A 19,234-nucleotide genomic window follows, 5' to 3' on the forward strand; every position below is an offset into this window, starting at 1 on the left:
ATGGGTGAAGAATGTTCTACAGAGGAAATAGGATTCATAGGATCAAGGTTGTTACATTTGCTCCTACAAATGGACTGTTTAATAGACTACTGTATCTACATGAATTCCAAAATGCCTCCAAGACAAAAATGTGTCACAAACATGTCAAATGCTTGGCGTTAGCACTGCACTGTTAAGCTACTACAAATGGTTTTTGGTTCATGCACAGTTGTCCTGACAGCCAATCAGAGGTTCATGTTTGGAACTGCAAGCTGTATAACAAACATCTGATACAAAAATGTAGGCCTCTCTACCACTGTCACTTTTTCTTCTCCTGTATGATTTACCAGCTTTTATCCACTGAAGCCAGTGGAGTTTTGAAAGGTTGTATGTTGCTGCACAGCCAATGTGGATATTGTGGATATGTCCCATGGAAGTTCAAGGTTTATATAAACCAGTTCCTCTGTGCCTCAGTTAAAAAAATTATTACAGCCATTTTTGATAGCAGCTGTGCTACTGCAAGTTGCTGCAGCTGTTTCCACCTCCTCATGGGAGGGTATTTGTTCCCACACAATTCTAGCTTCATTGGAATTGGGCCAACATGGGTAGAAAAACCTCTGCAAGTGGTTCTGTTGGCAAATATATGAAGACTGAAGTCTTTTGGAATCGGCTTGCAGAGACATATTATCCATGGAGATAGCCTTTCCCCAGTTCATCTGCACAGCTGACCAAAACAGTTCTATAATCACATTTTCAGAAATCCTGAAATCCTGAGTCTCATAGTAAGAGACTTCAATACGTTCCTGCATTTTTGAGTGCCAGGGAGGTAAGCATGGACAGAAGACTCAAGTTTGTCTTGGATTCACATGGGGATGGGACTGGTTTCCAGTCCATCTGCAATACTTCATTTTATGCTCTTCAGAATCATGTTTAAGAGGGTGGGGATGAACATGCATACTTTGCTAGAGCTACAGAAGACTTGATACTGAAAGTGGAAGCAGTTTCCTTGATCAGAGCTAATAAAATTAATAGTTTGCAGAAGCTTCCAGGAAAATATGCAAATATAATAACTGTGGTGCTGAAGGGGCAGAAAGCCAGTTTACCACATCTGAGAGTTTGAGAAACACTGTTCTCTTTTTTTAAAAAAAGAAGCCTACCCTCAAACAAAAAGGAAAACATTCCAGTATTCTGCACCTGCACCAACTTGACAGTGATAAGTAGGAGAAATGAACAAAACAATTGTAGAAGCCAACAGACATAACTACTACGTAGGAGACGAAGTATTTATTTGATTAATAACTTACAAAAATTGACAGGTTTAATTTATGCAAGGAGAGCTATTTTATTAAACATTTTACAGATTCTGTTCACAATGTAATACATCAATATCTTGACAGTAGTAAAATAATACTTGGCACAAATATAAATAAGGTAAATAAAAAAGTTTAAACAGATGCACTTTTATGTATATTAATTGTTAAAAACAAAATGGGGGGAGGATGTACTGAAAAACCTTCAAAAATAGCTTATATAGCATACTCAAATTTTTAGTTTGCTTGTTCTGTATCAGATCAAATGAATGTGCAAATTCTAACCTATCTGAATTGGTTTCATACATCAGCTGGAATGACAAGCAATACATTTAACAGATTTCTTGGCAGAAAAAAGCTGCATAGTTTTTCCCTCTTATTCAGATTTCAGAATATATCTCAGTATTTCTATTATTCTAGATGCCTCAAACTCTCCTATGAGTTATTCTTAAATTTTCTCTTCATCACTTTAGCAGGGTGCAGCCAATCAGGTTTGCACTACAGAATGGATCCAGGTTTCATAGTTGGGCTGGTAGAAACACAATTGCCTATGCCTCTATCATTCTGGAAATGCTACAGTAAGTCTCAGGGAAACTACTGGGCAGGGGAAGATCCATAATAGTTGGATGCTGGTACTACACGAAGGGCAGGTCCTGGAACAACTGCATGTCTTTGGAGTAAACAGAAGCAGGATTTCATTTCTGTGACAGGACTCAGTTGGAACTGTCAATATGCAGATTTTTCTGGAGCACAGAAATATATTCAGCAGAGACTTTGAACATAAATGTGATTATGTGGAACTTCCATAGGGAGTTATCTATACAAATACTGCCCTCCTAAACAAAACTTACTGAGAAGTACCATATATACTCAACTATAAGTCAACCTCATGTATACGTCGAGGGCAGATTTTGGAGCCAAAATTATGGATTTTTATATGCTCCGTGGATAAATCGAGGGTAAAACTTAGGACCATGCAAGAAAGGATCTAAAGGATGAAGCAAACGAAACCAATCCTAAAGAACTTACAAAATTCCAGAAGGCATAACTGTTTGTACTCATCATAAAAGCTGGATAGATGAGGGAATAGAGGAAGGTCAGTGCTTCCAGGACAGATTATACTTTGCCTTTCACCAGTGTATGATTCCTTTTTTAAAATAAGAGTTAAAGTACAGTACTAACATTGAACCGTGGAGAAGTCAACCTCTGTTTTTGGAGTCAATTTTTTGACTAAATTTTCTAGACTTAGAGTATATACAGTAAGTGGTCTGGTCTAAGTGGCATTTATTTCTTGGTCAGCCTGTTTAGAACTGGTTTAAGGGAAGAAAGAGATGACTCTGCCCAAACATCTCCAGATTTGAAATCAAAATTACAAGTAATTGTGTACTAACAATATATTTTTTTACATTTCTAAGTTGTTTTTGTCACAACTACATTGGCCTTTTGCCATGTATGTGCCTATCTTTGCTTTCTTCCCCTCAGACATAGAGTTGAGTTTTTCCAGTATTAAATTTTCAAGATACACTAATGTTGCACTTTTGCAAATCTTGATATCTGGTACTTGTAAACTATGCACACCTGGTGTTCAAAGAAACATTGAGAAGGAAAAAAATGTCTACTTGCAAATACTGAACACCAATTATGTACAGTTTCACTGCTCCTCTTACTAAGGCAAGGGGCGGGAATACCACTAGATTGCTTTAATACCTGTAATCTGCATATTACAGGATATGCTAGTTTTGTCAAGCATCAAACATGCAGTGAAGTTGCAGGGTATAGTGCCTATTAACAGCAATATTGACCATTAATAAAAGCCCAGTATATATCTTCTATTTTTGGTTGGATAAAATGAAATGAGCAGCGTTTAAATATACTAATACACACGCACGCGCACACACACACTCACAAAGAGAGAAACTATTTGATAAATTATTTATATACAGATACACATTCTTTACACTGGTCTCTATCATCTGTATTTAAGGTTCCCCTCCCCCAATGCCCCTCACAGGATTCTCGAACCACAATGTTGCTACAGCACTTAAAAAGAGAACTAAACAGATTTCAAGTCTCTGTAAACAATAGTTAAAGAAGCAGTGAAGAATTCACAAGGAATATATTAAAATGCCTTAACAGAAAAATCAGTGCATCACATTCAACAGCAACAAAAAAAGCTCTTCTGGAATGAGACTTCATACCACTCCTTACCTTTCACATATATCTGGGTTTGCTAACTTGAGATGAAGAGAAGTTAAGGGTGTCTTCCCACTTACCAATATATCAGATTCTTCAAGAAGCCTTGTTATAGTTTTCACTTACATGTGCAACAGAGAAATTATAACTTGCTTTAGCCTGAATTCCATCACATTTGTTTTAAGTAGTCTTCGCTTCTCTAGCAGTTGCATCCAATGCAATTACAGTCATTGCCTTTTTTATTCAGTTTGCTCTTTAACTCCTTGGTTCCACCTCTGTGACTTTCTCAAGCTTTCCAGCTATCCAATGACTGTAGTAAAGCACGCCATTGGCTGTGGGTCCCCACTATTTAAGTACACAATATTAGTGGATCCCCACTGTTTAGATACCACAGTTAAAATAACTGCAAGTATCAGTTTTCATTTAGCTATACTGAGTAAATTGTTGCATATTATGCCATATTTAATTTTGTGATCTAATCTTAAAAATATCATCATGCACTTAAGTGGAGCTTTATATTAGACACAAGAGCTGTACTCCTTATGTGCAACACTTCTCCCCCAGAACGTACAATTATACACAAGGCTTATGCTGAGTAATTCCCTCTATCAGAAACAAGAAAGCTCTAAGAGAAGACAGCCACTACATTCAGATAACAATTTTATGACATCCTTCCATGCCCTTCTTTTCACACATAAGGTGAATCCCTTATAAAACAGCATGATTCTTCAGAGTATTAAATGTGCTTTCAGTACACCTAATACTATGCCAAATCTATACAAAAACCCATTACAATAAATATAATACAGTGATCCCAAAGTCTGACTGCTGCATAAAATTTAACTTTAATTCCAATGAAATTGTTCAAATTATAAAATAAATACTGAAAGTTCAGTACAGCATGACTTCAGTATGTTTTTTTCTAACAATCTCATGCTCCATTGTGAAAGCAGTTGAAAAGAAAGAAAATGGTGTGACTATGTCTTTGTGAATAATTCCTAGAGAACAGTTAAAATCCCTTTTTCCATCTTCCTCCTCATTATTAGGATTGGCAGTTTACTTCTGTCCTTTTTTTAAACATCTGTTAATAAAACGGATGTAGAGAAGGTACCATAAGATTCACTGTTAGCTCTATTCATAGCATGCTACTGTTCCGAGGGATGTGGATTCGAGAGAAACAATTTTCCAGGCACCATTCAGATATGATATGCTCACAGGCTGGAGGTGGGTGTTACACTAGCTGGTAACCAGTTCCAGAGGTTTGGTCATATTCTATAGTATACTGCCTTGTCCAGTCCACAATAACAGGACGAAAAAGACCACAGCATCTGAATTCAAAGAAGTCTATAATATTTCTTATACATCCATGACTAAAAACAAACAAACAAAAGCCAAGTTACATAAATAATAATTACAGTAATAATGTTTTGACTGAACTAATGAGAAAGGCATATGACTCCTTAAGATACATTTATGTTCCTTCAAAATACCCCTTCCCAAGTTTGCTCTGCAGCACTTTTAAGAGGACAAAATCAAATGAGACATGGGAAATCCATGGCCAGTCTTCATGTGCATGTGAGGGGGTGCGTATGTAGGGGGTGTATGCATGTGTACTCCTGTGTGTGTTAAAGTAAAATAAAATAATAGTCCTGAGCTGAGAAGTGTGTGGCCCTCCAGAAGTTGATAACTACCATTAGCCCTAATCAGCAGAGCCAATGGTGAGGGATTGTGAAAGCTGTAAACCAGCAACATCTGAAGGGTTACATATTCCCCATCCCTGTTATAAGGGCTTTGATTGGATTCATGATAAGAAAGAGGCTGCCTTTTCCTGAAATCCTTTTTCTCATCAGCACCACATTAATAAAGATGGCTACATTTTAGGAAAAAAACGAACTGCAAAGACTGATTTGTCCATGTGTCTCCCACTTCTACATGGCTATACTTCTACATTACTGTATTTGTATATATAGGCAGATATGCATTTATAAATAATTATCTCTGAAGATGCCAGCCACAAATGCTGGCGAAACGTCAGGAATAAATTCTTACAGAACATGGCCACATAGTCCAAAAACCTCACAAAAAATAATTATCTGTTCATATACGTACTTAAATGGGCTTTCAATGGATGTTGTTGTCACTTTAAAGTGCTTATATCGCCTTGCATTCATTCTTTCATTTGTAGTAATACCTAAACAAGAAATCTAAAGGAAAATAGAGAAGAGCAAACAAGTACTTTGAATGCAGTTACACTGTGACCTTCTAGTGAAATTTCAGTTTAGTGGGTAAGGGTACATTTTCACAAGCCTTTTTATAGTTTCAAACACATCCGTGGAAATGAAATTGTATTACTATGATGCATGCTAGTGTTCATATGTTTTTCACTGCTCATACATACAAAATAAGTCTCTGATTCAATGGAACCACTAAGTGGATGCTTTGAACTATAACTAACCAAGTGACACTAGAATCAAGGTTTTATTTCTCAAGCATCAAGCAATAATTTTGTACCTGAGCATAAAATTGTTTATTTAGCATAGCCTCTTGTTTTCCTATCATTTATTTCTTCCAAAAAGAATTCCTTATTTCTTATTTCCCACATAGACTATTAAAGAAATCCCAGAATGAAAACTCAGAGGTCATTACTCTAGATATTGTTTTGCTATACAGAAATACCAAAAGAAAATATTTAAATAAATAAATATGGGTTGTATGTAGACAAGAAATTATGGATTATTAAAACACAGAAAAGGCTGAAACAGATTTCCAAAACGTAATAGTATCTTGACTGTAACCTTGCAGGATGAAAACTAGCCAGAGTAAACTTTACAATTTAAAATTGGACTGTGTTTGAAAAATGCAACACTTCTGACAATAAACTGTAGCATCCAATATATCTCTTGAGGGTTTTTTTCTATTCTCCTGGATGATTCGATTTTTCATGATAATTTATAACAACAAAGGTATGAAAAGAGAATTGGAAAAAATAACATAATTTTGTATTCAAAAACGAATCAAATTTCAACTTGTTTGTTTGAGGCTTTGCATTTAAAAATAAAAACCATCAGGGTGGAAACAGCACACAGAGACTCAGATATGTCATGGTGTTCCAAATGTGCAATACAAGAATCCGTCTCTGCATACTAAAGACATCTTACCTGATACATCTGGCACATTAGCAGCACAGCCACCCACATGAAATGAAAAACACTGTTCAGAAACATCCAGAACATCCAAGGAGAACAGGTGGCTATTTGTGTAATATATGTCCAAAAACCATCTGTAGCATAACTAGTGTGGCAATGGATTCCCCAGTCTGGAATAAAAGATATAAATATACATCTAAGATTTCAAAATGGTATCTGAATACAGTTCCCCTTCTAGTATTTAGATAGGAAACTATTTATGTTTACATCATTCCCTTCCCAGCAAAAGCTCAAAGAGAGCTAGTGTGTTTAAATGTATGGAATGTTTAAAAATGAAAATGCTTTTTGTGGTAAGAACCCAAGTAAGCAATTATTCATGTGTTGTTTATTCAGCATCAACATGTTTATAAGAACATGCAAACTGCAGTTACCGTAGGAGTTAAATTAGGCATTTAGCACTATACTCACAAGAGATACATCCATAAATCATCCAACAAATCATGAAGAGTAAAAAGAACAGATATCCCATGAAATAACGATGATTGCCTGCTCCTGACAAGAAAAAAAAGAAGAATCAACATAAATGTCTTCAACATAATTTTAACAAGACACTAGAGAGAGTGATCCCAGCAGTACAGAAGTTTGGCTAGTCTGCCACAGTACTAGAGAACACTGTTAAATGCTTTGCAAATAAATCAAAATCGTCCTCAAGGGAAAATATAGTATTCAAGTATGAAGCAAATGTATGGAAAAGTTATGAGTACATATTTTAATGCAAACCTCCTGCCCAGGGGCCTTTTTGTCTCCAAAACAAATGCACCACCCTTTACACATACATGGAATTTTAGTAACATCCCTGAAATGCCAACAAAAAACATGGCTCTAAATGTCTGAATCATAAAGTTCAAGGACTATGGATTGGATCCCTCTTCCTTCCTGTTCCCAATAATGACACAGAATTCCATTCAGAATATTCCAGCTGAAAAGACAGAGATGCAATCCTTGGCCATATTCCCTCCCATCTCTAGTGGCAAAGAACAACTTCCCACACTGTTCTAGAACACTCCAGAATTTCAGAGGCCACAGAAGATGCAGAGGTAGGGAAAGATTAGCAAAAGATTGCCACTCTGATTCTGCCACCAGAAATGCTCATACAGACTCTGGATAAAGTTTCACAATTACTAGTTTACGATCCCACCTTCAAGCTCATGCTGCCAAATTTCTCACCTGAAAATTTTCCTTCCTTATGACTCCAAGCAGAAATACTGAATAGGATGTTACAAATAATTGAATTCTGAATACGACTGTTCAGTATCCCGAAGAAATTGTGATAGCTATTGAGATTTTGGGCTCAGCTCCCTCAAGGCATCTCGCTGGCTCTATCTCTCTATTTTATTACTTTTGGCACTTGTTTTCCTAGGAGGTTGCAGTTAGTTTTTCATAGTAAAAAGAATCAATGGCATCTTATAGAATAACAAGGTTTATCTGGCACAGACGTTTGTGGACTGTAATCCATTTCATTTGAACAGACTTTTCTTTCACTAATTAGTACTTACCTACACAGTTACCAACCCATGGACAGTGGTGATCGAACTTGGCTATACATTGATTGCATACACCACAGTGTTTGGACCTCACTGGTTTCCGTATCTGTTTCAATAGATTTTAACGTGCAAACATTGTAATAAAGCTTTACCGATAAAAATATGTGTTACATTTTATACACATTATTATATTTATTCATTCTAGTCTACTTCATGTATTCCAAGACATTTTGAGGATGGTCAGTCTTGGTATTCTAAATCCAATGACACAATGTTTTTCTAGTACAGAGGATCTTCCCACCCACAGGGATTCAGTTCTGAGGGGACCCATGGATGACAAAAATACAGACAATCACACCGTGTATTATTTAATAGTGGAAATGCATGTGCATCCGCATACACACACCACCTCTGAATATATGGGCTGAGGCAATCCACTGATACGAAGAGTTTACTGTAAAAACTAACAACTTCAATTTAATTTTAGTGTAAGACATACTCCAGTGCCTGGAGAAGGCTACACAGGGACTTCCAGCCTGGAAGTGACACTGTCATTCCCAGTTTTGCTGTTTAAGAGAGTTTCGAGGTAAGGGGACATCACTCAAAAAGCATTCTGAAGTCTTTTGATGTATTTTTTTCTAGTTAGAGAATGATTTCTCAGCTGAAATTTTTAGAAGTGCTGCCAAGGCTTGCTCACTGGTTATCCCAAGGACTGCACTTGAGTGCCCTTCCCCCCAGTCCAGTTATAATGCCTGATATAGAGTGGCATAATTACAATACAACACAGGATTTCTTTTCTGCAGTCATGCATTAGAATTTTCCTCAGCCCTCTCTCCTTTTATAATCAATAAGACTTTTAGAAATGATTTTATACAATCTGTAACTCCAAGTAAAAAAGGTTAATGGGGATTTTTGCCATTCTTAGTTTCTAAAGATCAACTGATTACTCATGAGCATAATAATTTACATACTCTGTATGGAAAAAGGCTCAACAAGTCACTGCTCTAGTGCAGAATATAAAAACACTTCACTAAATCTTTACGTAAAGGAATCTTGTAAGACTAATGGAAGAAAGAAGCTGGCAGCATGAGCTTTCATAGACTCCAAAGTCTACTTCTACAGATGTAGAGTAATCTGAGGAAGGCGTCTGAGGAGACAAGTATACGAAAGCTAATGCTACCAACCTCTTTCTTTCAGTTAGGGTCTATGGAATCCAGCATTATATGCCGGCCTGGGGAATGGTGTGGAGGTGTGGAGTATGCACGCCAGCTGCCCCCATGCCACCCACATGCCAGGCGCCCAACTGCATGGCACGGGGGGTCACAGTGCTTCATTGGCACAGTGTTTAAATGTGATGTGCCAAAGGAGCATCGAAAAGCCACTATGGCAGCAGCAAGGGCACCTTTTTGCCGGGGCTAAAAGGAGTGGCATTTTGCACCATCCTTTTAGCACCAGCAAAGTGCCAGACCGAGGCTTTGGCATGCGGTTGCCACAGCCCCGATCCGGCACTAAATGGGGTGGAGGACACCACTACAAAGGGGCGCAGTCTGTCAATCCCCTTAGTCTCAAAGTTGCTACAAGATCTCTTTGCATACTCATTTTCCAGATTAACATGGCTATGTCTTTGAATTCACTAAATCATGTCAGTGCACAAATGGCTTTTTACTTAATGGATAGCCCCAGTAAAATTATTTTTCATTATTTTGAAGCAGTATATTTACCAGCAAATAAAATAATTTGTACCTGAAATACAAACTAAGGCCTGTTACAGACTGCCAAAATAAAGCTGCTTCGGGTCTCTTTGGAGGTATGCTGTTTAAATGATGCATGCATCCGAAGAATCCGGAAGCTGCACCAAAGCTGCACTCCAGTGCTTAGGAATGGAGTGTGGCTTTGGTGCGACCTCCGGACTCTTAGGACCCATGCATCATTTAAATAGCATACCTCCAAACAGACCCGAAGCAGCTTTATTTTGGCAGTCTGTAACAGGCCTAAAACTCCCATCCCTATGTATTGACAATTATAGCCAGAATCCACTGGTATCAACTAGCTTGCAAGAATGTTATGTTCATGGACATCTATTTCTGGGCTATTTGAGGACATAATCCAATGCAGTTTTCAGCTGAGAGGCATAGTAGGGACCACAATAACAATGGTGCAGAAAAAATGGCTGTCCAGATGGAGGGTTTTTAAAAAGTTTTACTCTATGGTTTGTTTTTTTCAAAAAGGCCTATCAAGGTCTATCAGGCTGGTATCCTCTACAAAATGAGTGTAAATGAGTGTGCAAATTTTAATCTGTCTTTCAGAATTCTCAAAGGCAGGGTGGTAATGGGAAGGAACAGACCTGGGAGGAGTGGAAGCAAAATTAACACAGATTGAATTTCTTGTTCCTATCTACAGTGCATCTGCATTACTATCCATTAGCTTCCTCCTTTTTTGAAATTCTGGAGTGGCAAACTATCAAAAGGGCCTTACTGCATGAAGTAGGAGAGTAGTGGCTTTCTCTGTGTCTTCCCACATTCCATCCTAGCACTTTTGTTCTTTTCTAGAGGGTGATGGGTTCTAAAAGTGTTTCTTTTGTCACACTGGAAAAGTCTATTTGGCTAAAGGCACACCTTTATAACTATCTCCCACAGGAAGGAGAACGGAAGTGCTATGATTACACACGGAGAGGCACAGAGAAAGCCACTACTCTCTCGCTCTATTTCAGCTTTCTTTTCTCATACAGATAATAATACTGAATATTATTATGGCTTTTATTAGTCCTATTTTCTACTAAATCCTACTGATCTTATTTACAATATGGTTCCATGGAAAACAGACTTGTTGTACACTAGGATGAAAGCCCAAATGAGAAAACCTGATACTCTGTGTTCTTCTGGATCCATTTCAACAGCAGGATACATTGCTTTCTCTGTCCTAAGTGAGAGATAACAAATTGCAGTCCTCCATATGCGGGGGGAGGGGGGGTCTGGAACAGAAAAGAGCATATGCTCAAGCCCCATAGAAAATAATGGGGAGTGTGCTCGCGGTGGCACATGGGATGCGCAGCGTGAGTATATGCCCCATTATTTCTGCTGGGGCTTGCCTTCCGCGTAAGCTCAAAACCGCGGAAGGCAAGCCTGCCTCTAAGGAGGGCTGACTGTATATTCCTAAAAACTGGCTTTCTATTCTTAGTTAGCAAAAATTCACTTATATTCTGTATAAATACCTGATCTTACAAAGGATATGTTAATTCTAAAATCAGACATGACATTAAAATTTATAGTTTAATTACATGTAAGCAAAAAAGCATACTACCAAACAGGTACTGCAGAATATACTGAGGTCCAAACTTCCTGTCTCTGCAAGTTCGACTATTGTCTGCAGAAAAACAAAACAAGGAAGATTTTTAATGAATTGAATTTACACACAGCATCTCAGTTTTTGTAACACAAAGTGAACAACTTCACAGATAGATCATCTCAAACTTTGACTAATCATGCTTATGCTACTTAAATGTCAAGCAATCAAAACAGCTAGAGCACAGGATGTTTTTGGGTTCCATTTTCAATATTATAGTCTACCTTCTGGGTCAATACTTAATACCACTATTATGCACTTACAGGAGTTATCTTGTTCAGTTCTGCAATACTTTTTCTTGCCCCCAAAGCTCTGAAATAACTATATTAAGCTGCTGAGATGGATCATTAAACAATCTGGAGTAGGGCCGTTGACATGCAGTTTTACTTGATAAGCAGCATATCACCCTTTGTATTGGTAATTACTGCTTGGTCACAATATGTTCTACATGCAGCTGACTTTGATGGGAGCTTAGAAGCTACATCTGGTGAAGGATTCTTTGGCCAATATTCTTTGATCTGGGCTATGCTATAGAGATAGTACTGCACACCTCTGACTTTAATTCGAGATTTTCATTGTTAGAAGGCCAGTGCAATTCTCCACATCCCTGTAAGTCAGTCCTTTCTTCAGGTACAAGTTGAAGTAGGTTCTGAATGCAGCCTCTTTAACACTAGCATCAGTTCTTTGGACACACTGCCTAGAAGGTCACATAATTATATCTTTATATTATTACTTTCTAAAATATTGATTGTTTGAGAGGCCCCTTCTCAAGATTCCTTTAACTAGACCATACTGTGAGGATCTATGCAGGAAAATTAACGATGTTGTTATCATCATCATAAGCATCTATCAACCAAGTCACTTTTTTACCTTTTTCTTTTGTTCTTCTGTGGCTTTAATTATTCCTGGGTCCGATTTCCAGGATTTTCCAAAATTATAGAAAAGTGCAACACTATTGGCAAGAAATGGAAGGTGGATGAACAGAAAATTTAGATGTACTAAACATTAAGGAATATAGAGTTGATATGTTCAAATTAGCATCCATTTCCTGAGGTTAATTAAATAATGCCCTGTGAATAAGCAGAGGATGATTTTGCAGTACACTGTTCTGTTGTTCTTGATATCATTCATAGGTAATATATTAAACGTCTCTTAAGAAATCAAAAAATCTTAATAATCTTGTGCCTGATAATATTCAAGTACAGAACCCTTTACTTTTTTCAGAAATCCTATGTTTGCAGTAAAATATACATCTCCAAGAAAGAGTAGACCAGGGATTGTAATAACCACAGGACCACTGCATTAATCTCCCATGCAAGCGAAGTAATGCTCAAAATCCTACAACAAATGCATTTCCATATATTGAGCAAGAAATGTCAGATGAATTTAGGAAAGGAAGAGACACTAGGGATCATATACCATGGACTGCTATAAAGCAAATTAAGATGCAACTCTCCCTAGAAGCCAAGATGACTAAATGGAGACTATCCTACCTTGGATATATCATGAAAAGATATGACTCATTAGAAAAGACAACAGACTCAATCAAGATATCTATGGCCCTGAGTTTGCAAGATCTGAGGAAGATTGTTCACAGGGTGACTTGCGGGTCTCTAATTCACTGGGTCACCATTTATTTATTTTACTGCCTGCTCTTCAGAAACAAATTGAGGCCAGTTAACAAAGTTTACTTGCATTTAGTTGGGTTTACTCCACAGAAATTCAAAATTGATGCTTTGCTATATCACAGACTTGAAACAATTACCGAGGAAGGTCAAGGGAGAAAGTGCAAAGGCAGGATTAATGCTGAACATAAAGAAAATACAAATAATGATCACAGAAGAAATAAATAAATTCAATCTAGACAATGAGATCAAAATAGTTAAGGAATTCTCATACCTAGGATCAAACACTGATCAGAATGGCAATTCCAGCCATAGGAAATAAGAAGACTAGAAATGTGAAGGGCAGCTACGAAAGAACTAGACAAGATCCAAAAGAGTAAAGAGATACAACTGAACGCTAAAGTTAAAATTGTCCCAACCATGTATTCCTCATGGTATGTCCAAGTATGCAAATGATACCTGGACAGTGAAAAAAGCATTAAGAACATAATCAACTCATTTGAAATGTGGTGCTGGAGAAGAGTGCTGAGAATACTGGAAACAGCCAGAAAGACAAACAAATAGGTCCTTGTTCAGATCCAGCCTGAAATCTTCCTGGAAGCCAAGATGATTAAATTGATGCTATTGTACTTTAGCCACGAGAAAGTATGAATTGTTGGGAAAGATAATAATACTAGAAAGGCAGAAAGAGGGGAAGACAATATGCCAGATGGACAGACTCAATCTATCATAGGCTTGAATTTACAGGACCTGAGAAAAGCAGTGCAGGATAGAGGAAATTAGAGATGTCTCATCCACAGGGTCGCCATGAGTCAGGGTCGGCTCAATGGCAGTTAACAACAAGAACAAGAACAAGAACAAGAACAAGAACAACAACAACAACTAACTCTTCTTTAAAAGATTCCCAAAATACTGGCACCCCAAAATATCACTGAAATGACCGATAAGACCTAAACATATAGGTACTCAATCCTTTTTCAGTCAATATCACTAATATCAGTGGGACTCTAACTGCTTCACCTGCAAATATGCTATACTGAAAAAGATTCAGTGGCAGATATAATTTCCTGAGCAGTCAAACCTTCTAAAGCCGGAGTAGACAACTATGGTGGGTCTGGGGGCCATGTTGCTTCTCCTGGATACTTTCACAAGAGGCATTTTTTTTCTTTCTTTCCTATAAAAAGAGTGGTCCAGATTGCAACAACAGCAAGGGGTGGTGGTGGAGAACTCAGTGGTCCCAGAGCTGCACATTGCTTATTCTTGCCCTAAATCCAGAAAGTTTGAAAACCGCTGAATTGATGGGAGATCATCAACAAAATACTAAGTGCATGACAGACAAACTCTGAAAAATATTTTCACTTAAATCCCTGCAGCCAAAGCACTGATTCCAATATGACTCCATGAGTCTGAAATATGCTCTCATAAGTGGGGATCTCCATCTGTCCATTTTTAATTCTTTTAAGCTATGCAAATACTAAGAAACATGTTTTTAACGTGCCATTTCATTCCAAAGTACTCAACTTCATGTCTAGACTGACAACGTAAAAAAATAAATGTCTTAAGCAAAGAAAAGGGTGAATGACCTTAATAATCTAGCATTAGACTTTGGCCGAGACTGCTATTTTGAAGTTTAAACAATGTGTTCCTGTATCCAGGAATTTGCAAAAAGACACAAGTCAAAGTAATATATATATATATATATAGAGAGAGAGAGAGAGAGAGAGAGAGAGAGAGAGAGAGAGAGAGGGGGGGGGTTGAATCCATGAAAACTAACTTTTGGTAAGCAGATTTACTGCTTTCACATATCAATGCTGACTAGAAAAATCTGAAAGACCTGTATCTCACCTGGCCCTTTGAAAATTTGGACAAGAGTTGTGAATTGCATCTTTCTGGACCTTATTATATTTAATCCCACTCCCACAACTGGGTGAATACGCTGTATATGTTAGCATTTATTATTACTCTGTACTGCATCAAAAGAAGTGGATTTATACCCAAAAAAGGGCATGCAAAAATAAAAACCAATTAGTCTTAAAGGTGCTGCTTTTCTTAAAGGTGCTACATTTCTTCTTTCCCTCTTCTTCCTTTTTATGCTGTAAGAGACTAACACAGCTACTTTTGTGCAAATGATAAAAGAAGATTTCACTAACAGAACAGGCTTCCCAGGGAGGATGAAACAGGAACTCTTCCTTTTGCGAAGTCTATATGCAGCAACAACACCTGTATAAGGTTCTCATGGAAAGGGAAAGAAACTGATTGGAAGTACATGATTAAACTGACAAGGAAAAAACTGAAGACAAGAGGAAAAAGAATACAAATCCCTGTTCTACCTTCTCTCAAGTTGAGTCTGGGGGAAAAAATGACTTCTTTTGTGCCAGTTTTACCTGCCAGTTGACATCTGGTATAACTTTCATTAGTCTTCCATTTCAATGATTGTCAAATCTAAGGCCAGCACACTGTGGACACCAAATAGTGAAGACAGATGGATTAAAAGAAATTATTCTACCTCCCTTGTGGATACATATTAGACTGTATCCAACATTTTCATATTTTAGCCCTGTTTCGACTGAAAGCAATGCAATGTGTATGGAGCAAATCAGCACTTGGATGCCCTTCTGATTCATTATTTGGACCATGAATGGACAAATTATGGCCTTCCAGATATCACTGTCCTAAAATTCCTATCAGCCAAGACACTATAGGAAGTGGTGAGGGCTAATAAGAACTGCAGTTCACTGTAGATCATATTATCCCTCACAGCTGCCTGTAGCGGTTTGGCTTCAAAGAGTTGCAGAACAGTCACATGTTCTCCACCCTTGTTTTCAACTGAGAAGACATTTCCAATTGTATTTTCAAGATTTATTCTTGAAGAATGTATTATTCCTTTTCAGCTTAATGTAAGAGTGACTAAAGCGCAATCATCCAAATGGCCACATAGTCAGTGGTGAAAAATGAGGATCACTCTTTGCTCCTTGTTTAAGGCACAGAGGGAAAATATCATCAGCATACTGCCCCAAGTAGTGACAGCTACAAGAGGACAAAGTACTGTGTCAATGTAGCCAGATATGCACAGGAACTGATGAACAAAGAGGGGGCGTATCTATAGCAAATTCCCAATATCCTAATCATGAGACTTTTACATTTATACCAAGCACAGATGTACAAATTCCTATATAAAGTATTTATCTTTTTTCCAACACTAATGCAACATTCTATTAAAATTTTATCTGTGCACCAAGTAAATTAGAAATTAACACATTCTCATTGAGAAGAATACTACTGAAAACCTCAATTTATTGCAAGAAGCAACAAGTAAAAAGACTTTAGAAGTCATAAATTATTGTTTTTCCATATAAGTATACTAAAACTTTAAATGTCAGTTCTAATTATTCAAATTAACCTTTCTGAAAGCCTTTTTTATTTCTGATGAAAATGTATGTCCACTAGCAGTTCTATGAAGGGAGACATTATATCAGACAGCACATTCATCTTACAGAAAATAAAAAGTTACTGTTCTCCACTCAAAATAGTTTCCTAGGACCATTAAAAAAGGAGAATAAATTACCCTGGTCACAATTCTTCTCCTTCATTCTTTGAAAAGAGATTTCCATTTCTTCTCCTCACCCCTAAAAATGAGCTTAGCTAAAATGAATGATAGCAGAATCTGAATGGTTAGAAGGAAAAGTCTGCAGCATTAAAAAAAAAATCAAATCCACATATGATTTAGTGGAGGCTATTTCTTAATAGCACCCATGTAAGCAACTGCAGCATGTTCACAACCTGAACATTAACTACAATAGGAGAAAATGGCAGTATTGGAGACACAATTGATCCAGCTACAGAGAAAACAGACTTCAGTATGAGTATGAGGGGTCTAGAAAAACAAAGGGATTGAAAGCAAGTGTCCAACAGAATGATTGTATAAATGGGAAGAGGCAATGGGGAGCCTAGTTAGCTGTGGACTAGATGTAGGACAGGAGAAATAAATTGCTTGTCATCATTAGAACACTATTTTCTGCACTATTTTTATTTTGCTATAAATCAGCTAAGCTTTCTTCTCCACACATAGCACCCTTTTTAAAGCTGCAGCAGAAAATACCACTGCTTCTGCTGCACCATTTGTAGTGCTAAACACGAGATGAAGCTGAAAATAAGTGCTCCACAGGCATACACCAAGGAAGATCTTGAATTTGTCTGAAACAAAATTTAATTCATTAATTGATGTTCCCTTTTCTCCTGTGGTGGTATCCAAGTCCTATATCTTGCCTTTCCCCCCAATATGGGACCCAAAGAAGTTGATATACTTTCAGAAAGGCTGGAAATGTAAACAAGACATTGTGTACTCATTTCCTTTCCATCAGTCTGAAAGGATTAATTCTTTTCAAAGTTTTATTAGATTATTAAAATAACACATATCACATTGACATTAGATAACAAAACCTAACACAAAAGGATTAATTTTTAAGAGGCCAAGGAGCAAAGGAAGGACAACCAGGTTCCCAACACTTTCTCCTTGGCTGGTATAAATCATATCATAATATTATTTAGGATAAAACATAACAGCTATATCATTCTGCTTTGTTCCATTTATACATATTGCCAGTCCTCACCCACTTTCCTGTTCTGTTACATCTTGTTTCAGCTTTGCCACCATTCCTTAACCCCTTTTCTATGACTCCTAACCATATCTTTTTCAAACTCCTTACCTTCACTTTTCTTAAAACTGTTCTGTCCTTCTAAACCTTGGTAAAGCAGCATTATGCTATAAAATCACTAAGATGAAAAGTTTCAAAAGGCAAACTACTGAGAACATGATAAAGGATATCATTCCAAAACCAGAAAAACCACGTCACATACATCCAGAATTTCGTTGCTAGGTAGATTCCAAGTGGCAATGCACTATGCATGGAGTGATCAAAGAATGATCTGTAAAACAACAGAAAAATTATATCACATAGGTCTATACACATTCAATCAATTTATGTGTGTCCTATCTCATTGTATATGTCTGAATCTGTTCAAATACTCTGTTGTTGTTTTTAAATTGAATACTCAGGTCAGGTCACTGTATGACTGAATGCAATATGTACTCTTTCAGCTTTAAGCAGAATGCTGCTTACATTCAAAACTACCTGGTTCTGAATATTTATTTGTTCAACTTGTAAGCAGTATGAATTGAAAGTGAAGTATGAATTAAATATAATTTCTACAAAATATTCTTCTTTTAGCTTAGAAATGTAAAATGAAACTTTATAAATGCACAGACAGCACTCAGATTAACCTGGCTGCTTAGCAGGCATGTGCACAAAAGTTATTTTATGTTTACTTCCTGTTGTCAATGAATTATGGTCAGAACCTTACTGGCATACTATGATAGTATTTCAAGGGTTGTTCAGTGATGGAGAGGCAAGACACACAAAATCTATTGTTTTTGGGCAGCCTACATCTCTTAAGTGTGTTACGTCCTTCATAGTTCTCCATCTGGGCCAATTTTCTCTTTTAATTTTTTACAAACATTTTATGCCATCATCTATCACCCTTATCCAGGGTGAAAGCTTTCTCTTCATTCTGGATGCATCTGCCCAGCAAAACTGTTAGGGTTGAATATCAACGCATTTCTCTCTACTCTTCAAGGGACAATAGGATAAGGTGTGCATACCCAGAAACAGATGTGCATAGGTATCAACATTATGAGTCAAGAACTCCTGGAAAGAGATGAGCTTTTTATGAGTATTTCTCCATAAAAGCTCATAAATACTATGCAAATTCAAAATCAAGAGAATATGGAAACAGAAATATAAGGCCTCCTTGAGGCATCCTTTTTTGAAAGGAAGTTCATGAAATCAATTTCCCTTACAAGTAATCTTATGAAAAATGATCCCACAGGTAAAGCAGTGAGACACTCAACACTAATTTTCAAGATGTAGCAATGTGTGATCTTATTACATAAAGCACAGTGCTTTGACAAGCTGCACAAAATATTCCATCTCAGAAATGGCTGCACAAATCAGCCTTGAAGGCAGCAACACTGCACACAAAAGGCAAATCAAAACTATTGCTAGTCTAGTAATGTCAGGAAACATTGTTTCAAGCTG

At 37.2% G+C, this 19,234-nt stretch overlaps 1 protein-coding gene across 3 annotated transcripts in view; it reads right to left on the minus strand.

Annotated features, from left to right (window-relative positions):
- Positions 1–1,301: 1,301 nt before the first annotated feature.
- LOC149312154 (palmitoyltransferase ZDHHC17) overlaps positions 1,302–19,234 on the minus strand; it is a 51,263-nt gene continuing 33,330 nt past the window's right edge. Inside the window, exons 10-17 of one of the 3 annotated variants that reach the window (XM_089524064.1) lie at positions 17,963–18,065; positions 12,385–12,507; positions 11,473–11,535; positions 8,185–8,278; positions 7,097–7,180; positions 6,641–6,798; positions 5,592–5,686; positions 1,302–4,852 (exon numbers count right to left, since the gene is read on the minus strand). In XM_089524064.1, coding sequence (XP_089380190.1) covers positions 4,714–4,852; positions 5,592–5,686; positions 6,641–6,798; positions 7,097–7,180; positions 8,185–8,278; positions 11,473–11,535; positions 12,385–12,507; positions 17,963–18,065 — 859 coding nt within the window. In that variant the 3' untranslated portion in view covers positions 1,302–4,713. Of the gene's footprint in view, positions 4,853–5,591; positions 5,687–6,640; positions 6,799–7,096; positions 7,181–8,184; positions 8,279–11,469; positions 11,536–12,384; positions 12,508–17,962; positions 18,066–19,234 lie in introns of all 3 variants that reach the window. The other 2 variants (XM_089524063.1, XR_016281228.1) reach the window with 2 other exon arrangements.

Source organism: Sceloporus occidentalis, unplaced genomic scaffold, assembly GCF_023333645.1.
Source record: "Sceloporus occidentalis isolate IW3139 unplaced genomic scaffold, rSceOcc1.0.p SCAF_5, whole genome shotgun sequence".
Lineage (NCBI taxonomy): Eukaryota > Metazoa > Chordata > Lepidosauria > Squamata > Phrynosomatidae > Sceloporus > Sceloporus occidentalis.